We start from the raw sequence: 16743 nt of genomic DNA on the forward strand, positions 1-16743 counted from the left end.
TGAGGTTCTTTCCTGGAGTTGATAATTCCGGGAACTTTGAGGCAGGGTGAGACCCCTGGAATTGGCAGGGTGGGACCTCATGAGGTTGTTTCCCGGAATTGGCAGGGGTGGGACCCTATCAGGGTGAAACACTATCGAGGCAGGGTGGGACCCTATCTAGGCAGGGTGGGACCCTATCTAGGGCCACCTGGTGCTAACTTTTTAGGTTTTGTGAGGCCTACTAGTTTCAATAGCAGGAATAGAAAACAAAAGTGTCAGAATGGGTATACGTGGTCTTTTATGGGAATACCCCAAGTTATTTAGCCTGAGAGAGAGGTGTGGTGTAGACAGCTAGGGGCTGTGAGTTTCATGGCTAGATATGGGGTAAGCCCAGACCACAGAGGGCCTTCAGCATCTGGCAAAAGAATTAGAATTAATTCAGTAGAAAATGAAGACCCACTGAAACAGAGGGAGCCATTCCTCATTCCTCTCTGTCAGGAAAATATTTGGGGAACCAAAAAATAAAAGCTAGCAGGGAGACCATTGTCTCAGTCGGTTTGTGCTGCTTTAACAATACCAGAGAATGGGTAATTTATAAACAATAGAAATACTACAATTCTGGAGGCTGAGAAGGACAGGTTCAAGAGTGGGCACGACATTGTGTGCTGAGGGCCTGGTCTCTCTACTTTTAAAATGGCGCCTTGTGGCTGCATCCTCCAGAGGCAGCAAACCCTGCGTTCCCATATGGCAGATGCACAAAAAGAGGCCTGTGCTGGGTTCCTCTATCCCTTTTAGAAGGCACTAATCCATTCGGGGATGTGGAACTCTCATGACTTGCTTTCCAGAAGACCCCGTCTCTCACTACTGCCACAGTGGAGATGAAGTTTCAACACATGACTTTGGGGGACATTCACACCAAAGCAAGCAGTGAGGAGACTATTGTAATTATCCAGGCAAAAAGTAATCATATTCCCAGGGGCGGTGAGGGTGGTGTGGAAAAGCAAGCAGGAAGTAGTTGAGAGAATTCAGAAATAGAATACAAAAGGATTTGTCAGTAGTGTAAGTACCGGACACGAAGAAATACAGGGAGTCCTGGATGGCTCTGAAGGATTCAGGCCTGTGACTGGGAGGGAGAATGGTTCTGCCATGATTAGAAAACGGGAAAGGCGGGAGGGAAAGCCAGGGACCTTGAGAGCAGTTGTGTACCTACCAAGTGCATGGATCAGGAGGGAGCCCTAAGTTGTTATCTCCAGCAAAATGTTGGAAATATACAAATTTGAGTGGGAGGGATAAGTCCAAGCTGGGGAAGTACATTTCAGATTCATCCAAAGGTAGGAGATCTTTAGAGTTTCAAGAGTCGATGGGATTTCCAAAGGCAGAAGTGTAGAAAGAGATGGAAAGAGATACAAGAAGAAAATGACAGGGATGAGGAGAGGAGAAAAAAAGAGTGAGAAGAGTTATTGAGAGATGTCACAGGGAAGAAGGTAAGTACTGTGTATGCAAAACAGTAAGAACATTTCCAGATAAAGGACAGGGTAGGCGATAGTAAGTACCACAGGCCCAAGAACAGCATAGCCCCTGGGTGGTCCAAGAGCTTTCTCGCGGGCAAAGGTTATTTCCTCTCAAGATGAATGTGTAAGCACCAATAATTATTAGTATTCCAGAATATCTTCTCTTTAGCATAGTAAGTGCATAACAGTCACAAGCAAAAGATTTATATAAAGGAAATGCTCATTTAATTTATTTAATCGGACATTGGCTAAGTTATCAGCCACTGCCTATGGCTTTGTAAGACATGAAAAAGTTGGAGGAAATGTAATGAGGGCCTTTTATCTGTAAGGGAATAAAACCACATGGTTTTTTAAGTATTTACAATGATAGCTAAGTGGTGGGGCTTCTTCCCCCTGTTACTCTAAGTATGCCTCGTATACGTCCTCAAAGTCATCATAGGAATCAAGTATTGAATTTTAGAAACGGTGCCACAGTGAATTGGGATATATTATAACTCAGATTAGACTTCAAAAGGACTGATTTACTTGAGATTTCATCACTTAAAATCTCTTGCAATAAAACTGACTCCATGAAAAGATATTACTCAACATGCTTTAATGCTGTTCCATCAAATTATTTTAATGGGTATATTTGAACAGAATTTTAAGTTTTCAGATACATTTTTTGTCGATATAAAAGAAGATTTGAAAGATGATTGTAAAATGTTGCAAGTTAAATTTAAATCCTGATCTTTTCATTTTCTCTAGCAATAAAGCTAACCAGCGATATGTCTGAAATATATACTACAGCAAACTCTTGACACAGATACGATTGGAAAATGAGACATTTTGGTTAATCAAATATTGTTATTAGCGTGATGCTATCTGTTGGTCTCTAATTTGTAAAAATCAGAGAAAAACATGGTGAATCTTTGGTGACACAAGAGAAGACTCACAAATCTTGATATCCTGGGGTCAGTTTTTAAAGCAGTAATTACACATGATACAAGATTATATTCTAAGCTCTTTTTTTCCAGTAAAAAAAGATAAGTCAATGATGTTCCGTAAAGTTGATTCTTGTTTAATCAATTTTTAAAGTAGGGGATAGGCAGGCACTGACAGCATTCTTTGGAAAGGGAAGCAACAGAGGAAAAAGGCAGGACATTTGGTGTCTGCTCACATTGGGAAATGTGGGGAGCCAGGGGTGGTTAAGTCCAGAGAAGGCTGGATGTCTGTCTGCAGGGCTACATCTGGAAGGGCAAGGGAACGGTTTCCTTGTTGCCTCAGGGCATAGATCATGCAGCACAAGAGGAGCATTTAGGAAATGCAGATATTTTTTCAAGGCAAAACTGAAAACTATTCAAGAAGGTAGCAAACTGCTGACCCATTAATGCTTTGCTTATCCTTGCAAGTGTGCAAGGCAAGACAGGAGATTCACTGTTGCCTTTCAGCTTGAATGAGATTGTGCCTCGCTTACTGCCACCACACCAAAGCCTGGTGTTTATTCCTGTGTGATCACTGTATACTGGGGACGTCTAACTGTGTCAGGAGGAAATGGCAACTGAGCTCCTGTGGCCTTTCACCTCTAGGGGTGCCACGCTGCAGCACACTGGCTGGCTGCCATGCTCCTGACTCCAGTCCTGCCAGCGGCTCTTGTGAGCTGTGACTTTGCATAAGTATCTTGAATGCCATGTGCCTCAGTTTTCACATCTGTAAAAGGGAGATGATAATGGTACCTATGCCATGGCTGTAAACGAGATCATGCCTGTGGAAGCAGTTGAAGTCATGCCTGGCAGAAGTGAATGGTGGCTGCTGCTACTGCTGTTGTGATTGTTGTTACTCACCAAAGAGATGGTTTTGTTTGGTTTAGATGAGCTGCTTCAGAAAGAGCAAAATTATTCAGATGACGTCTTGGCCAACATGATTAGTGAACCAAGGATCAGTTACGGAAACGATGCTCTCATGCCATCTTTGACCGAAACGAAAACTACAGTGGAGCTTCTTCCCGTGAATGGAGAGTTCAGCCTGGACGATCTCCAGCCGTGGCATTCTTTCGGGGCTGACTCTGTGCCAGCCAATACAGAAAACGAAGGTAAGAGTCCCCTGAGCCAGCGAGGGCATTCCGGCAGGTGTATATAGACATACATACATGTGTGTAGGAGAGAGAGTTATCTTTTGTATGTTCTTGAGTGGTGAATTTTTTTAATGTAGTAATAAATATTTTCATTTCAATTTTACTTTAAAAAGTAAATATTAGGAGTTCCTGTGTCATTAAAATAATATTTTATCTGTGTAAATGATTCTTTATATTTTTTATGCTGCAAAGCAAGTAAACTGCCAATTGTTGAAAAAGATAACAACCCCATTGTATAGGTGGCAAAACAGAATGGTAATGATTTACATAACATTTGCAAGTAAAGGACCTCTTGTTTCCCAAATGTCCAGATTTGCATTCTAGGGAATATTATCCTTCAAGTGAACACCCCTGGGCGAAGGGCAGCCACAGCGTATTATTGAAGAGACAGTCCTTCAAATGGAACGTGTGTGGCAATAGCATTCTTCTCATTTTTATTTTCCCGTTCTTCTTAATATAAAATAATACCGTATATAACAATAAAAGCATATACATAAAGAGCATGTACTGTATGTCATATATTATTTTTATGACTTTTTCAAATGAAGAAGTGGAGGCACTAGGAGACTACGTTCTTAAGCGATGACTTTTGGTAGGAATTTTTTTAGAAATGTTTTTTAACTATGAGGTATATTGTTTCCTCTGGAATGGAAGCACAAAATTCAACTTGTGTTTATGACATAATGACCTAGAATGCCACCTTCCAAAAGAACAGATAGATTGTGAAATAAGGAAAATTACAATTTATCCAGAGAGAGGAGTTTTGACAGGGCCTGCAGAGATGGAGATTTGACAGGCACCAAAGTAGTCTTCATTGGCTACTTACTTGTACATGAAATTTCAGATTGAATTAAATGCTAAAGGCAAAGAGAACTACATATAAATAAAATTTAATTTTGCTTAAGACTTAATTTGTGTTTAGAAAATTAAATTCAAGGCAGCTGCCAAAATTAAGGAGCACGTTGCTCTAAATGTTTTTTCCTTTGGTATCTCAAAGAAGTAAGATTCTTCTCTACAACAAATTTGAGCAGTAGATGGCATCCTTTTTCACAGGGATTTCTTAGCAGAAATATCTGTTCAAGCGAGAGCATCTTTCAGCTTCTTTTCTCTTTTTTCTTCATGTTCAGAAGTATAAAATTACACACAAACACCTTGATTTCTAGATACAAATAACATGTTTTTTAAGAACACAGCATTTTACCTGATTTTCTTTATTAAGGTAGCAAATGTTGATGGAGATTTCATATTTATAATACACCTTATAGGCCGGGCGTGGTGGCTCATGCCTGTAATCCCAGCACTTTGGGAGGCTAAGGCGGGTGGACCACAAGGTCGGGAAATCGAGACCATCCTGGCTAACATGGTGAAACCCCATCTCTACTAAAAATACAAAAAAAAAAAAATTAGCCAGGCGTGGTGACGGCGCCTGTAGTCCCAACTAGTCGGGAGGCTGAGGCAGGAGAATGGCGTGAACCCAGGACGTGGAGCTTACAGTGAGCTGAGATCACGCCTGGGCGACAGAGCAAGACTCTGTCTCAAAAAGTAAATAAATAAATACATGCATACATACATACATTATTTTTAAAAAGTAAAAATATATATATAATATACCTTATAACATGCAATTAGTACACTCCTCAGACTAAATCTAAATATAATATTAGACCTTAAGTGCACTGGACAAGTTTTTTTTAAAGAACCATTGCAGAAAATATATAGACTGTTTTCACAATGTGAGTCGTCACCCCAAATTTGTTTCCTTAATTCGAAAAAGGGCACCTTATAGTAATAGCAGATACAAACAGCATGTTACTGACGATGTAAAAATAATTAAAACTTTACCATTTATGAAAACAATTCTTAATCACATAGAAGAAAACAAATTTAGGGACAGTTCATTATCAAAGACCTGGACACCTACCCTATTAAATGTATTATTAATAGAGTGCCGATTGTGTTGTTTCTTTACAGGTAGATACATTTTGATCATTGAAAGTCCTTTTCATTCAGTCTCTAACGAGAATTTTTAGTGAAAAATGTCCAATCTCATTTTCTAAATTGAAGGCACACTAAATTTACTCTTTCACGAACAGCGTACCATGTAGCATCAGCCTTAGGAGACAATCTGCGTGCACACGTGTGAATGTACACACACACATACACTGAAACCCTTGGGTATTGCCAAGATGTCCATTTCAGCAAAGAGCTTGATTAAGTACCTCCGGATACTTGACAAACATGCAGCTATTACATTGCCGAGGCCACATGAAAAGAGCTGACACTCTTGTTAAATAAGGATTCCGTTTGAACAGTAAAATCTGGTATAACAATATTGGGAGGCAATAGGACTTGCAGTGTCAGAGTCTTGAGTTGGGGTACTCTTCGTTATCAGTCCCGACACTGATATATATTGATTATAGCAAACAATTTGAAAAGCCTCTCCAACAATTTTTAAATAAAATTGATGGCCGTCATCTCATAGGATATTAAATACTACTCCACACTCGTGAACTCCTGAATGATACAGACCTGAGTTTAAATTCCAGCTCTGCTCTGCGCTTATGAGCAAGTTACTTAGCCTCTCTGGCTGCTTCCTCATCTGTAAAATAAGGTTGATAATAATTCCTAACTCAGAGGTATAGTATAAGCATTAAATAAGAAGGCATAAAATAACTCTTATCAAAATTCCTGGAACATAGTAAATGTCAGTGGTAGCTTTTTTTTTTCTTTTTTTTCTTTTTTTTAATGGAGCCAGGATCTTATTAGAGAGACTTTTTCAGCCTGTCTCAAGATGGCCTCAACAGTGTATCCTTAAAATAATGAATATAATAAGCCATGTAATGAGATACAGTCCTAAAGCCATCTCTCTTCTCACACCATCTCCCACCTCTCCCCAGAAACTTGTTAGTCTTTCTTTTTACAGACATGTGTGTGCGCGCGCACACACGACTACTGAAAATATCTAAAATTCTCAAAGGATTTCCTTTTGTTCTTCATGCAGTCCTCATTATCATAGTTTCAAATGCTTGCCAAAAATGTGTTGTTTTTCTCAAGAACAATCAGGGAAATCCAGAGGAGGGTCTGATGCCCATTTTTTAAATTTACATTGAAAAAAATAAGCATATCAGAGTTTTCCAATATGATATACTCTTAAACAGCTGCAATTTGCCTTAAGAAATTTTTATTCTTTGGTTTTCACATTCACAAAACCTAAATGAATGGCCAGGCTGCAATGAAGCTGTTGTTACAGAATTGTGCTCACAAATCGTGAAATGATCTGGCTGGAGCATTAGCGTTAATGACATTTGTGTTTGTTCTGCTTTTTCCTGACTGCCTGAGAAGGGCAGCCACAAAGAGCGGCATAGCATGCAGTAACCGCCAGGAAGCCTTTGTGGCCAACAGTCTGCCTCTTTGTAAAAAATACCTAGATATAATATGTAGATAAAATCCTGCAATATTTTTAAAGAGACACAGCAGGTCTTATAAGACTGTATGGATGTATTTGCAAAGTGTGAAGCTGCCTTCTAGTATATTTTTAACTAGCTTTATAGAGGCAATGAGGAAGCCAATTTAAATGCTGAAATTTAGATTAAGTAAGTATTTCATTAAACTTACAAACCAGTTCTTGTCAGGCCTCTTATCTATATGTAAAACTGGTGTACTGCTGATTCCTCATACCTTTGACCTGGTAGAGAGTTTGTACAAGGCAGCACTGTTAATAGTTTAGGTTTATTACAAAGAACACCAGAAGTAGCAAACTCAAAAATCCCAGAGGTCTGACCATTCTGTTTCTCTCCTCTTAAAGCAAAGGATTAGATTCAAAGCTACTGAGATCAAAAGAATAACTCATTTCTGCTTACATTTTATTTTAACTCTTTTAAAAGTTAAAGATAAGATAATCTATTTCTTGTTTTTAAATTACTAAACGACCAATGTAAAATATTTTTAACACTTTATTGATGAAGTTACTTTCCGGTTAAGTAAAGGTCCATTGGAAAAATTGGAAAGTATTTGCAATGGATTGGGAAATACACTACTTTGTTTTGTTGGTGTGTATTTTTTTTTTTTGGCAATGATATCATAATTGCCTTTTAAAAAAGAACTGTATTTTAATGTCTGCTCCCTGCGCTACCTATTTTTTTAGCATTAATTTATACTAAATTAGCTTCAATCTTTTAAAGCAGATTAAGGTTTATGTCACCGAAACTAGTTTTGTTTAATCTTCCTAAAAAATAGGAAACGTTTTATTACTGGTTTTAAATAATACATGCCTATTTTAAAAAAAGAAGAAGAGCAGGGAGAGGCAAAGAAACGTATAGGACTATATCATTTGTAAGTTTCTTTCGCATGAGTATATGCATTTGAACCCTGGAAAAACCATTTACTTTGTGACACAACTGAAGTTCAGAAAGAATGTGATTGGCCCCAGATCACAGAGAAACTAAGTGGTGACATTAGCAGTGGCCCCTGGGACCACCGGCTCCTCAGCCTGCATTTAAACCACAGGTCCACTTCACTTACTTACCCCTGAGTTGCATATACATTTTCTAATAATGTAACTATTGATGTATGCGCTTACCACCACTTCAAGGTACATGTTTGCCTTCGCGCATGTGGTTTAGTGTGTGCTTAACTGCAGCTGAAGCACCATTTAGGTTCCTCGTCATCAGGAAATTCTCAAAAAGTACAATGACCTTTCAACTAACTGCATTTTACAAGAGTAATGACAGTTACTCATTACAGGTTGTTGCAGATAAGAAAAAACATCAAGTATAGAACAACCAAACTTCATTGTTAAAATGTATTTGGGAGTTGGCAGAAGAAAGTGAAGTATGTCTTCCTCTAAACGGACTAGTGGAAAACTAGAGAATAGTCATTCTCGCATCAGTAGTTACTATGGAATATTTGATCATAGGATATTTAATCAGTGCAGTTCTGTAGTATTTGGTAGTGTCTGAAACAAGCTTTAAAGGTTATTTGTTCCTCACCATAATTAGAAGATGCAGATGTTAACGTTTCTATTTCCATATGGAGAAACAGCCACAGAAATGGGCGCTTGCCCAAGGTCACAGATGTTGTAAATGTTGGGCCCAGACCTGGGATCAGATGCCTCACCCTCCTTTTGACTCCACCATGCTGCCAGTCTCTACATGAGAAAGGACCAAACCCTTACTCTTTTATTTCATCCAAATGTCCTAGTGCTCCCCGAAATATTTTCTCATATTTTGGAGACTTGGCTTACTGCCACTTTTTTCCTCCCTCACTGTTTCTATTAACATGTATCATCCAAAACTGATTTGGACTGAGAATCCCACCTTTGAATGCCTGGCATGTGTGCATCAGTAAGCTGGATGGTTTTACTGAAGTTGTTAGAAGCCATCTCATCGAGCACACCGTGTCTCCCTCAGCACCTGTGCTTGCTTTGTCTTACCTTCTTCCCTTTACACTTGCCACCTTACCAAAAGGGCTTCCCCCTGTGCCTCCACCCCATGGCTTCATTTACCCTATGACCATTTATTAATCCTAAAAACTTCGCCTTGGTCCCCATTCCTTGTTTCTTCAAACACCAGTGTAAACAAGGAAGTATTTTCTGAGCATCAGAAGTGCTTTGGAAAGGTCAGGTGGTGGTGAGGAATATCATACTGTCCACACTGCTTTCTTTGGGTCAGACCCAGAACACATACAAAGGAAAAATTGTGAACAATGGCAAATATAAAATGAAATAGCCTCATTTCACACGTTTCAGCTGTATGTCATCTGTCAAATGGAAACCAGCCTTTTTGAAAAAGAGAAAGACTGCGGTTTCCCTCTTCTGCCCTCATACTAAGGACAAATTTGATTCACTCACTAAATGGCAGATTATGTGGTAAATACTTTGCTCTCCTGATAAATTCATATTTGCACTTCCCCTGGAAATGTAAGAGTCCTTTTATAGTTAATTAACTGTAAAATAAGATAAGATTGGGCAGTTGTAAAAGGAAGTATCTTTAAGGTTTTCTGCTAGGCTGGGAATATTTTATTTCTAATCAAAAGCCAAGAAACTATCTCTAAACTAGCTCAGAGGAAAATCCATCCTCCCCACCCCTCTTCTTTGATGTTGCTGCATATGCTGGTGAGGGCTTTTATTAGAAAACTAAGGAGCACATCAGTAGCGATCAACCATTTAAAGTGATGCCCCTCCTGTTCCTCGATGCTCGGGATTAACTCACTGTGGTTCTTTCCTAGCTGCTCCTTTTTTGTAACTTGTTTATTGCATATGCTTTTTTTCCCTGCTCGACTATGTTCGGGAGCCATGACTTACCATCTCGATTTGTCTTGTTTGCTTTCTGTGTCTCTTGCTTCCTGTGCCCAGTTGAGCCTGTTGATGCCCGCCCTGCTGCCGACCGAGGACTGACCACTCGACCAGGTATTGGAACCGCTTGACTTCTGCCTCTCCGCATCTTGTGCCTGAGCTCGAGCAGACGTTGTCTCCTTTCTGCATGTTAAGCCTCTTACTGCTTACTGTAGGGTAGAATCCGAAGTGACCTTAGAAACCAAACTTTTAAAAATTCCCCTTGACTTTTCCTTACTCTTCATTTCCCAAATTCCGAGGGAAGTGATTTGTTTTTTGTTTCTGAGCTTTCCTTTTGAAACCTCAAAGAGAACCCTTCCAAATTTGGGGGTTTTTTTTTTCTTTTCTTTTTTCTTTAAAACAAACAAAAAACAGAGAAATTATATAGCTCCTGTCCTTAAAAACAGAAGCCCAGACAGATGTAGACTGTCAGGTGATGACTTGGATACCAGTGTGAACATCTCTCCTTTCTTGTTTGGTGTCCAGATGAGTCACTTTCTAACTAAACTGGGTTCAAACTTCAATCAGTTGCTGAAGTAGACATGATTTCCTGAAAATACCAGAATTGGTTTCTCTCCAGAGCCAGAAATATATCTTCTCTTTTGTGGGTTGTATGTACTTATTCTCAATGAGTGGCTAAAGTAACACAACAGATGTAGATGCATAATTTTGCACATAAGCCCTTTATTTTTTTATATTACTTAAAAATCTCATTAACACTGAAATAGACACTTTTTTTTTTACAGTTTCACAAGCATTAAGAAGAAACACATTTTTATTTTATGAATAATGTCATAGCACAGCATATGTGCCTGGTGTCTACTCCATGAACAACCTCACCCAACTGATAGTAGCCAACGCTTTCAGTGAATCAAAAAGAGGAAGAAAGTTACTGAATTGACAAATCTGTATATTCCAGAGAGATTTTAATCCTAAATAATACATACTTTCCCGTATTTATTTTCTTCTTTTTCCTCATAATGTCCCCAGGCAATAGTCAAAGAACAGGGAATTAACCCTCTTTGAAGATACTAATACACAGAGGTCAACTTTTGCTGCCTGGTTCAGATACAGTCAGCAGCAGAGCCAGAAGGAGCCCCACGCTGTCCCTCACACTTCCACCACAGGCTCAAGCCATGACTGCCTCCTCCAAGCACAGTCACTCGTGAAGACTCAGAGTCTGCCTTGTGGCATCTTCATGCCTTTATGCTGTGATTAACAATGGCAGCAGAGACAGTAGCATGAGACATCTTGACAGCTGGTCTCATTGATGTTATGAACTTCTGTCTGTAGGCTTTTAAGGGGAATTTAAATTATAGTGAGTCAGAGACAGTTTCGGTTCTTCTGATGTCCTCCTTATTGTCAGTGTCATGTAAGGGAATCTCAAGGAGCCAGGAGTTGACATTCCTGTTCTGCTCAGCCAACTTGTAAGGCCTTGGGCTGAGGGTCAGTTCAGTTCTAATTGCAACCGCAGCCAGCTCAGATTGGTCATTTGCCTTGGGACTTTTTTCATGGTGCTTCTCACTTTAAAAGACTTGCTTTTCATCTATAAGCATAAAACATAACTTAGAAAGTGCTCATTTGACTCATTCAGTTTTATCAAATTTCTCTATTGGGCCAGCAGAGCCTATATGTTACTATTGAAATATCCAGGAAGAGGTGACACTACCAGTCAATGTTTTTTTCTTTTAAAAAAAAAAAAAATGTTTTTGGGTTTTTGTTTTTTTGAGAAGGAGTCTTGCTCTGACATCTGGTTACCCAAGTCCAAGTTCTTATGACCCAGACCAATTGCAGCCTAAGAGAACTTGAAGGCGAAATAGAACCATTGCCTATGGTCTTTGCAGAAAGCTGGGAAGGTAGGGATAGGAAAATGAAGCTCTGGATAGCAAAAAGGAGAGAAGGTAACTTCACAGTCTACAAGCCAGGTATAGATTGACATTGATTATGGATCTCTCTTCAAATAGGTTATCAAGTGGAAGCTTTTTGAACACTTGAATGAGGAAATGGGGCTATGTCACAACCAGCGTGGATTTCCTAGGTGTTGTCAGATTGTCCTTACCTTCTTGTATGGGCTGTGCTGTTAGACTGGCACATCATATGCTGTGGACATTGTGCTTTTCAGTGTCAGCAAGATGTGTGACAAGTTTCCCAGCATCTCATAGACAAGACTGAAAGAGTGATTAGGCCAAGAGCAAGAAGTAAATTCCCCTGGGAGCCAAAGGAATTGGGAATGTGTAGCCCAAGTAAGACAAGAACCAGCAGGAACATGCCTGTCCTTAGGGATGTGATGCCTGTTCAAGGTTTTACTGTGGAAGGGAGAATTAGGCTTGCTCTGTGTTGAATCAGACTTCAAGGATGGAAGTTACAGGGAAACTGATTCTGGCTTCATGTAAATAAGGCCATTTTGGCAGGCAAATCTATCAGAAAGTGGAGAGAAATTGGTACATTCCTCTGTGTTCAAACAGGAACTGACAGTCTGGCCCTGCGTGGGAACACCGTAGAGATGACGTCAAAAGCCCTTTTCATCCTAAAATTCTGGTGTTTGATAATTAAATGTTATAGCATGGACACCGACGTTTATATTTTGTACTGATGTTTTTGGTTTTTAAATGACTTTGTGTTTTGTTTTAAGCCTCAAATTATTATTTGAATAATGAAATTCGTCAGAACAATTAGTATTAAGAATCATATAGCAATTTGTAGAGAAGGAAGAGTTTGTAGGTTATGAATTCTGTTAGTCGCTAAGAAGCATTTTAAAAATTATGTACTGTAGCTCTTTATTCAGCAGACGAACCAATTACAATCTGTGTCTATAACTAGAACACTTGACTAAAATTATATAATTTTTACAACACTTCACTGCATAGATACATGAACATAATTTATTTGTAATTGGAACAAAGCCCCAAAGTAGCGGTTTTGTTCCACCAGGTAATTAATGCTCATTTTTAAAGCCTTTTATTGTTATTTCTGAAGTAATGAGTGCCCACGGAAAAAGACACATAATAGGCTAAACAATGAGCCCCTAAGCCAAGCCAACATATTCCAGGAACAAATCCTTGCCAACCTCTCAACCAGCATTTAACTTCTGCACTTCCCCCATTTTCAAAAATTATAGCATGTAATTAAAGGCAGCAGAAGGCTTACGTTCAGGTTTCCCTTACCTTTTCATTTCCTTTTGTTTAAAATAGGTAGTAATTAAGGATTTAAATATAGGGTATCATTTTTCTTGAAGAAAGTCATTAATCAATTTTCCTCTAACTTCAGGCCTAGAAAGAAGTTTTGGGTAGGCTTTGTCTTACAATGTTATTATTTATGAGTAAAACTAATTGGTTGTCCTGCATACTTTCGTTGTGATAAAATACAGGTTCTGGGTTGACAAATATCAAGACAGAGGAGATATCTGAAGTGAAGATGGATGCAGAATTCCGACATGACTCAGGTTATGAAGTTCATCATCAAAAATTGGTACGTAAAATAATTTACCTCTTTCCACTATTCTGTTTGTCTTGCCAAATGACCTATTAACTCTGGTTTATCCTGTGATAGAAACCAAATTAAGGAAAAGATAAAAACAAAAATACAATGCTTGCCTGTAGGATTACCATGAAAACGTGAAGAAAATAAATAGGCTAGGCTGGCGCAGTAGCTCACGCCTGTAATCCCAGCACTTTGGGAGGCTGAGGCGGGTGGATCACAAGGGCAGGAATTGGAGAACAGCCTGGCCAACAGGGTGAAACCCCGTCTCTACTAAACTACAAAACAAAAATTATCTGGGTGTGGTGGCACGTGCCTGTAGTCCCAGCTGCTCAGGAGGCTGAGGCAGGAGAATTGCTTAAACCTAGGAGGTGGAGGTTGCAGAGAGCCGAGATCATGCCTGGGCAACAGAGCGAGACTGTCTCAAAAAAAGAAAATAAAGAGGCTCTGTGTGTAGTTCTTTCAGACTACAAGGCAGCTAAGTTCGTGCAGGACTCGGGACTTAAAGTGGAATTAATTTCAATATAGCAGCCACTTTAACTTCCACTGTGTTTTCTGGGAAAATAGGTTTATAATAGGTTTACTTGAAGGATCAGAGTCAAACACGTGCATACGCTGCTTGGTTTTCTAGAACACTTTATATAGCTTAAGTTCACATCTGGAACTGTCTTCCTTTGCTCATTCATCTCTCCCCCAGCTCTTTCTTTTCATTCCCTCCCCTACCTCCCATGATTTAACTTCTCTTGCAAGAATAAGATCATGGGGTGAGCAGGACCCCGTGATGTTCCTGATAGTGTCATTCATCAAAAGGTTTGTGCAAAGAAGACAGCAGCTGCCTTTTCAGATGAAATCACTTTTCCCCCCTAATGTTAGCATTGGAGTAAATCAAAAAGCCACATCTCTTGTGGTCAGCTCTAGTAGTTATATAAAATCCTTTACCAAAAGGTTAGAAATTCAGATAAATCAAATAGTGGATTATGTTAGGGTTCCATCTTATCAGTAGGTGCAGGAAGGGGTTACATTAATAAAGAAGACAATTTTATCACATTCAGTGGTGGACAGAAAAATGGTAATAAAATTTCCATAGCAATAATACTTGAAGTTATCTCAGGCACTTCTTTTGTTTGTGTGTGTGTGTTAGCTTTTCTCAAGCAGAAAATGTCTTTTCAATATTCATAAATAAAGTTGATAAATCCTAGTATTAATCTCAAAAAGAAACACCTTCAAATTATTATTTATGCCTCACTTGACTAAATAATTGTAGCAAATGAAAAACTGACTTGGGATTTGGATTTGCATTCTTAACTGCCATCGTTCTTTTTTTACACTAAGACATTTAGCTTTTTGAAGCATGGTTTTTACTGGCAAGATAATCTAGTATCAATTGTTTTAAAATCAGGGTTTCTCTTGATGAGGCTGTTGCTGAAGATGTTAATAAAAACCGGGGAACCGCTGAAGAGTTGAGAGTTGATAGAGCAGAAAGCTGAAGATTAATGTAGAGAAAATTTGCATTCGCCGGGGCCTGTGTCGTATAAGCCCATCTCTGCAATTACACTAACGCCTGTAAAGCGACAGTGACTAATGGCAGCGGCAGCAATTAGGAGAATCAGCTCCCTCTACTGAACTAGTTGATAAGATAATGTACTATAATTAGTGCAATGAATATCACAAAATTACAGTATTTTCTTAAAGGCACAGGAATATGTCCAGACTTTCATTTATTCCTGATTACCTCACACTAGTATATTAGCTAATTAATGATTTGCTTTTCATAAAAATGTTGAGCTAGCATATTTGTTTAGTAAAGGGAATAATTATGAACAATTTCTCATTTTGTTATAAACCATGAGTAAAACACTTTTTGAAGTTGCTTCATTTGCTGTATTTTATATTGCCTTCCAGATTGCTAGTATGTTAGTTTTAGCTTAGAAATATCAGTCATTTGACTACCTTGAGGCTATATTGAAAGAATTTTTTAGGGAGGTAGAGGCATACCTTGGAAATTTCAGAATACCACAGTAAAACACATTTTGCAATAAAATGTCATACAAATATTTTGGCTTCCCAGTGCATATAAAAGTTATGTTGGCCAGGCGTGGTGGCTCATGCCTGTAATCCCAGCACTTTGGGAGGCCGAGGCAGGTGGATCACAAGATCAGGAGATCGAGACCATCCTGGCCAACATGGTGAAATGCCATCTCTACTAAAAATACAGAAATTAGCCACATGTGGTGGCGTGCGCCTGTAGTTCCAGCTACTCGGGAGGCTGAGGGAGGAGAATCTCTTCATCCCGGGAGGCAGAGGTTGCAGTGAGCCGAGATAGTACTTACAGCCTGGGCAACAAGAGTGAGACTCCATCTCAAAAAAAAAAAAAAAAAGTTTATATTTACGCTATACTATAGTCTGTTACATGTGCAATAGCATTATGTCTAAAAAAAAAAGCCATGTACCTACTTTAATTACTTTTATTAGTAGAATATTTTATTACTAAAAAATGCTAATGATCATCTGAGTCTTCAGCAAGTCCTGATCTTTTTGCTCATGGAGACTCTTGTCTTGATGTTCACTGCCGCTGGCTAATCCAGGTGGTGGTTGCTGAGGTTTGTGGTGGCTGTGACAGTTTCTTATGAAGCTGGCTGCGTCGATTGACCCTTCCATGAAAGATTTCTCTGTAGCATGTGATGCTGTTTGATAGCATTTTGCTCACAGTAGAACAGCTTTCTAAATTGGAGTCAGTTTGGCAAATCTAGCCACTGCTTCATCAGCGGAGTTTATGTGATATCCTAAATCCTTCGTTGTCATTTCAACAGTGTTCACAGCATCTTCACCAAGAGTAGATTCCATTGCAAGAAACCACTTTCTTTGCTCATCCCTAAGAAGTAACTCCTCATCCATTCAAGTTTGATCATGAGATGGTAGCAGTTCAGTCATGTCTTTAGGCTCCACTTCTAATTCTAGTTCTCTTGTTATTTCCACCACATCTGCAATGACATCCTTTATCGAAGTCTTGAACCCCTCAAAGCCACCCATGAGAGTTGGAATCATCTTCTTCCAAACTCCTGTTATTGTTGATGTTTTGACCTCCTCCTATGAATCACGGATGTTCTTAATGGCATCTGGAATGGTGAATCCTTTTTAGAAGGTTTGCAGTTCACTTTGCCCAGATCTGTTAGAGGAATCACTATCTATGGCAGTTTTAATAGCCCTACAAAATATATTTGAAATATATTTTGAAATAATAAGAGGCTGAAATAATAAGACTTGAAAGTTGATCCATGGGCTGCAGAATGAATGTGGTGTTAGCAGGCATGAAAACAACAGTAATCTCCTTA

The 16743-nt window shown here is 39.0% G+C and overlaps 1 protein-coding gene across 10 annotated transcripts in view; it reads left to right on the forward strand.

Moving 5' to 3' along the window:
* APP (amyloid beta (A4) precursor protein) overlaps positions 1-16743 on the forward strand; it is a 301277-nt gene that overhangs the window by 270130 nt on the left and 14404 nt on the right. For 7 of the 10 annotated variants that reach the window (XM_011926496.1, XM_011926487.1, XM_011926489.1 and 4 more), the window contains 3 exons: positions 3340-3561; positions 9956-10009; positions 13302-13402. In XM_011926496.1, the coding sequence (XP_011781886.1) occupies positions 3340-3561; positions 9956-10009; positions 13302-13402 (377 nt within the window). The remainder of the gene's footprint in view (positions 1-3339; positions 3562-9955; positions 10010-13301; positions 13403-16743) is intronic. The other 3 variants (XM_011926488.1, XM_011926492.1, XM_011926495.1) reach the window with 1 other exon arrangement.

Source organism: Colobus angolensis, unplaced genomic scaffold, assembly GCF_000951035.1.
Source record: "Colobus angolensis palliatus isolate OR3802 unplaced genomic scaffold, Cang.pa_1.0 Scaffold69, whole genome shotgun sequence".
Taxonomy (NCBI): domain Eukaryota; kingdom Metazoa; phylum Chordata; class Mammalia; order Primates; family Cercopithecidae; genus Colobus; species Colobus angolensis.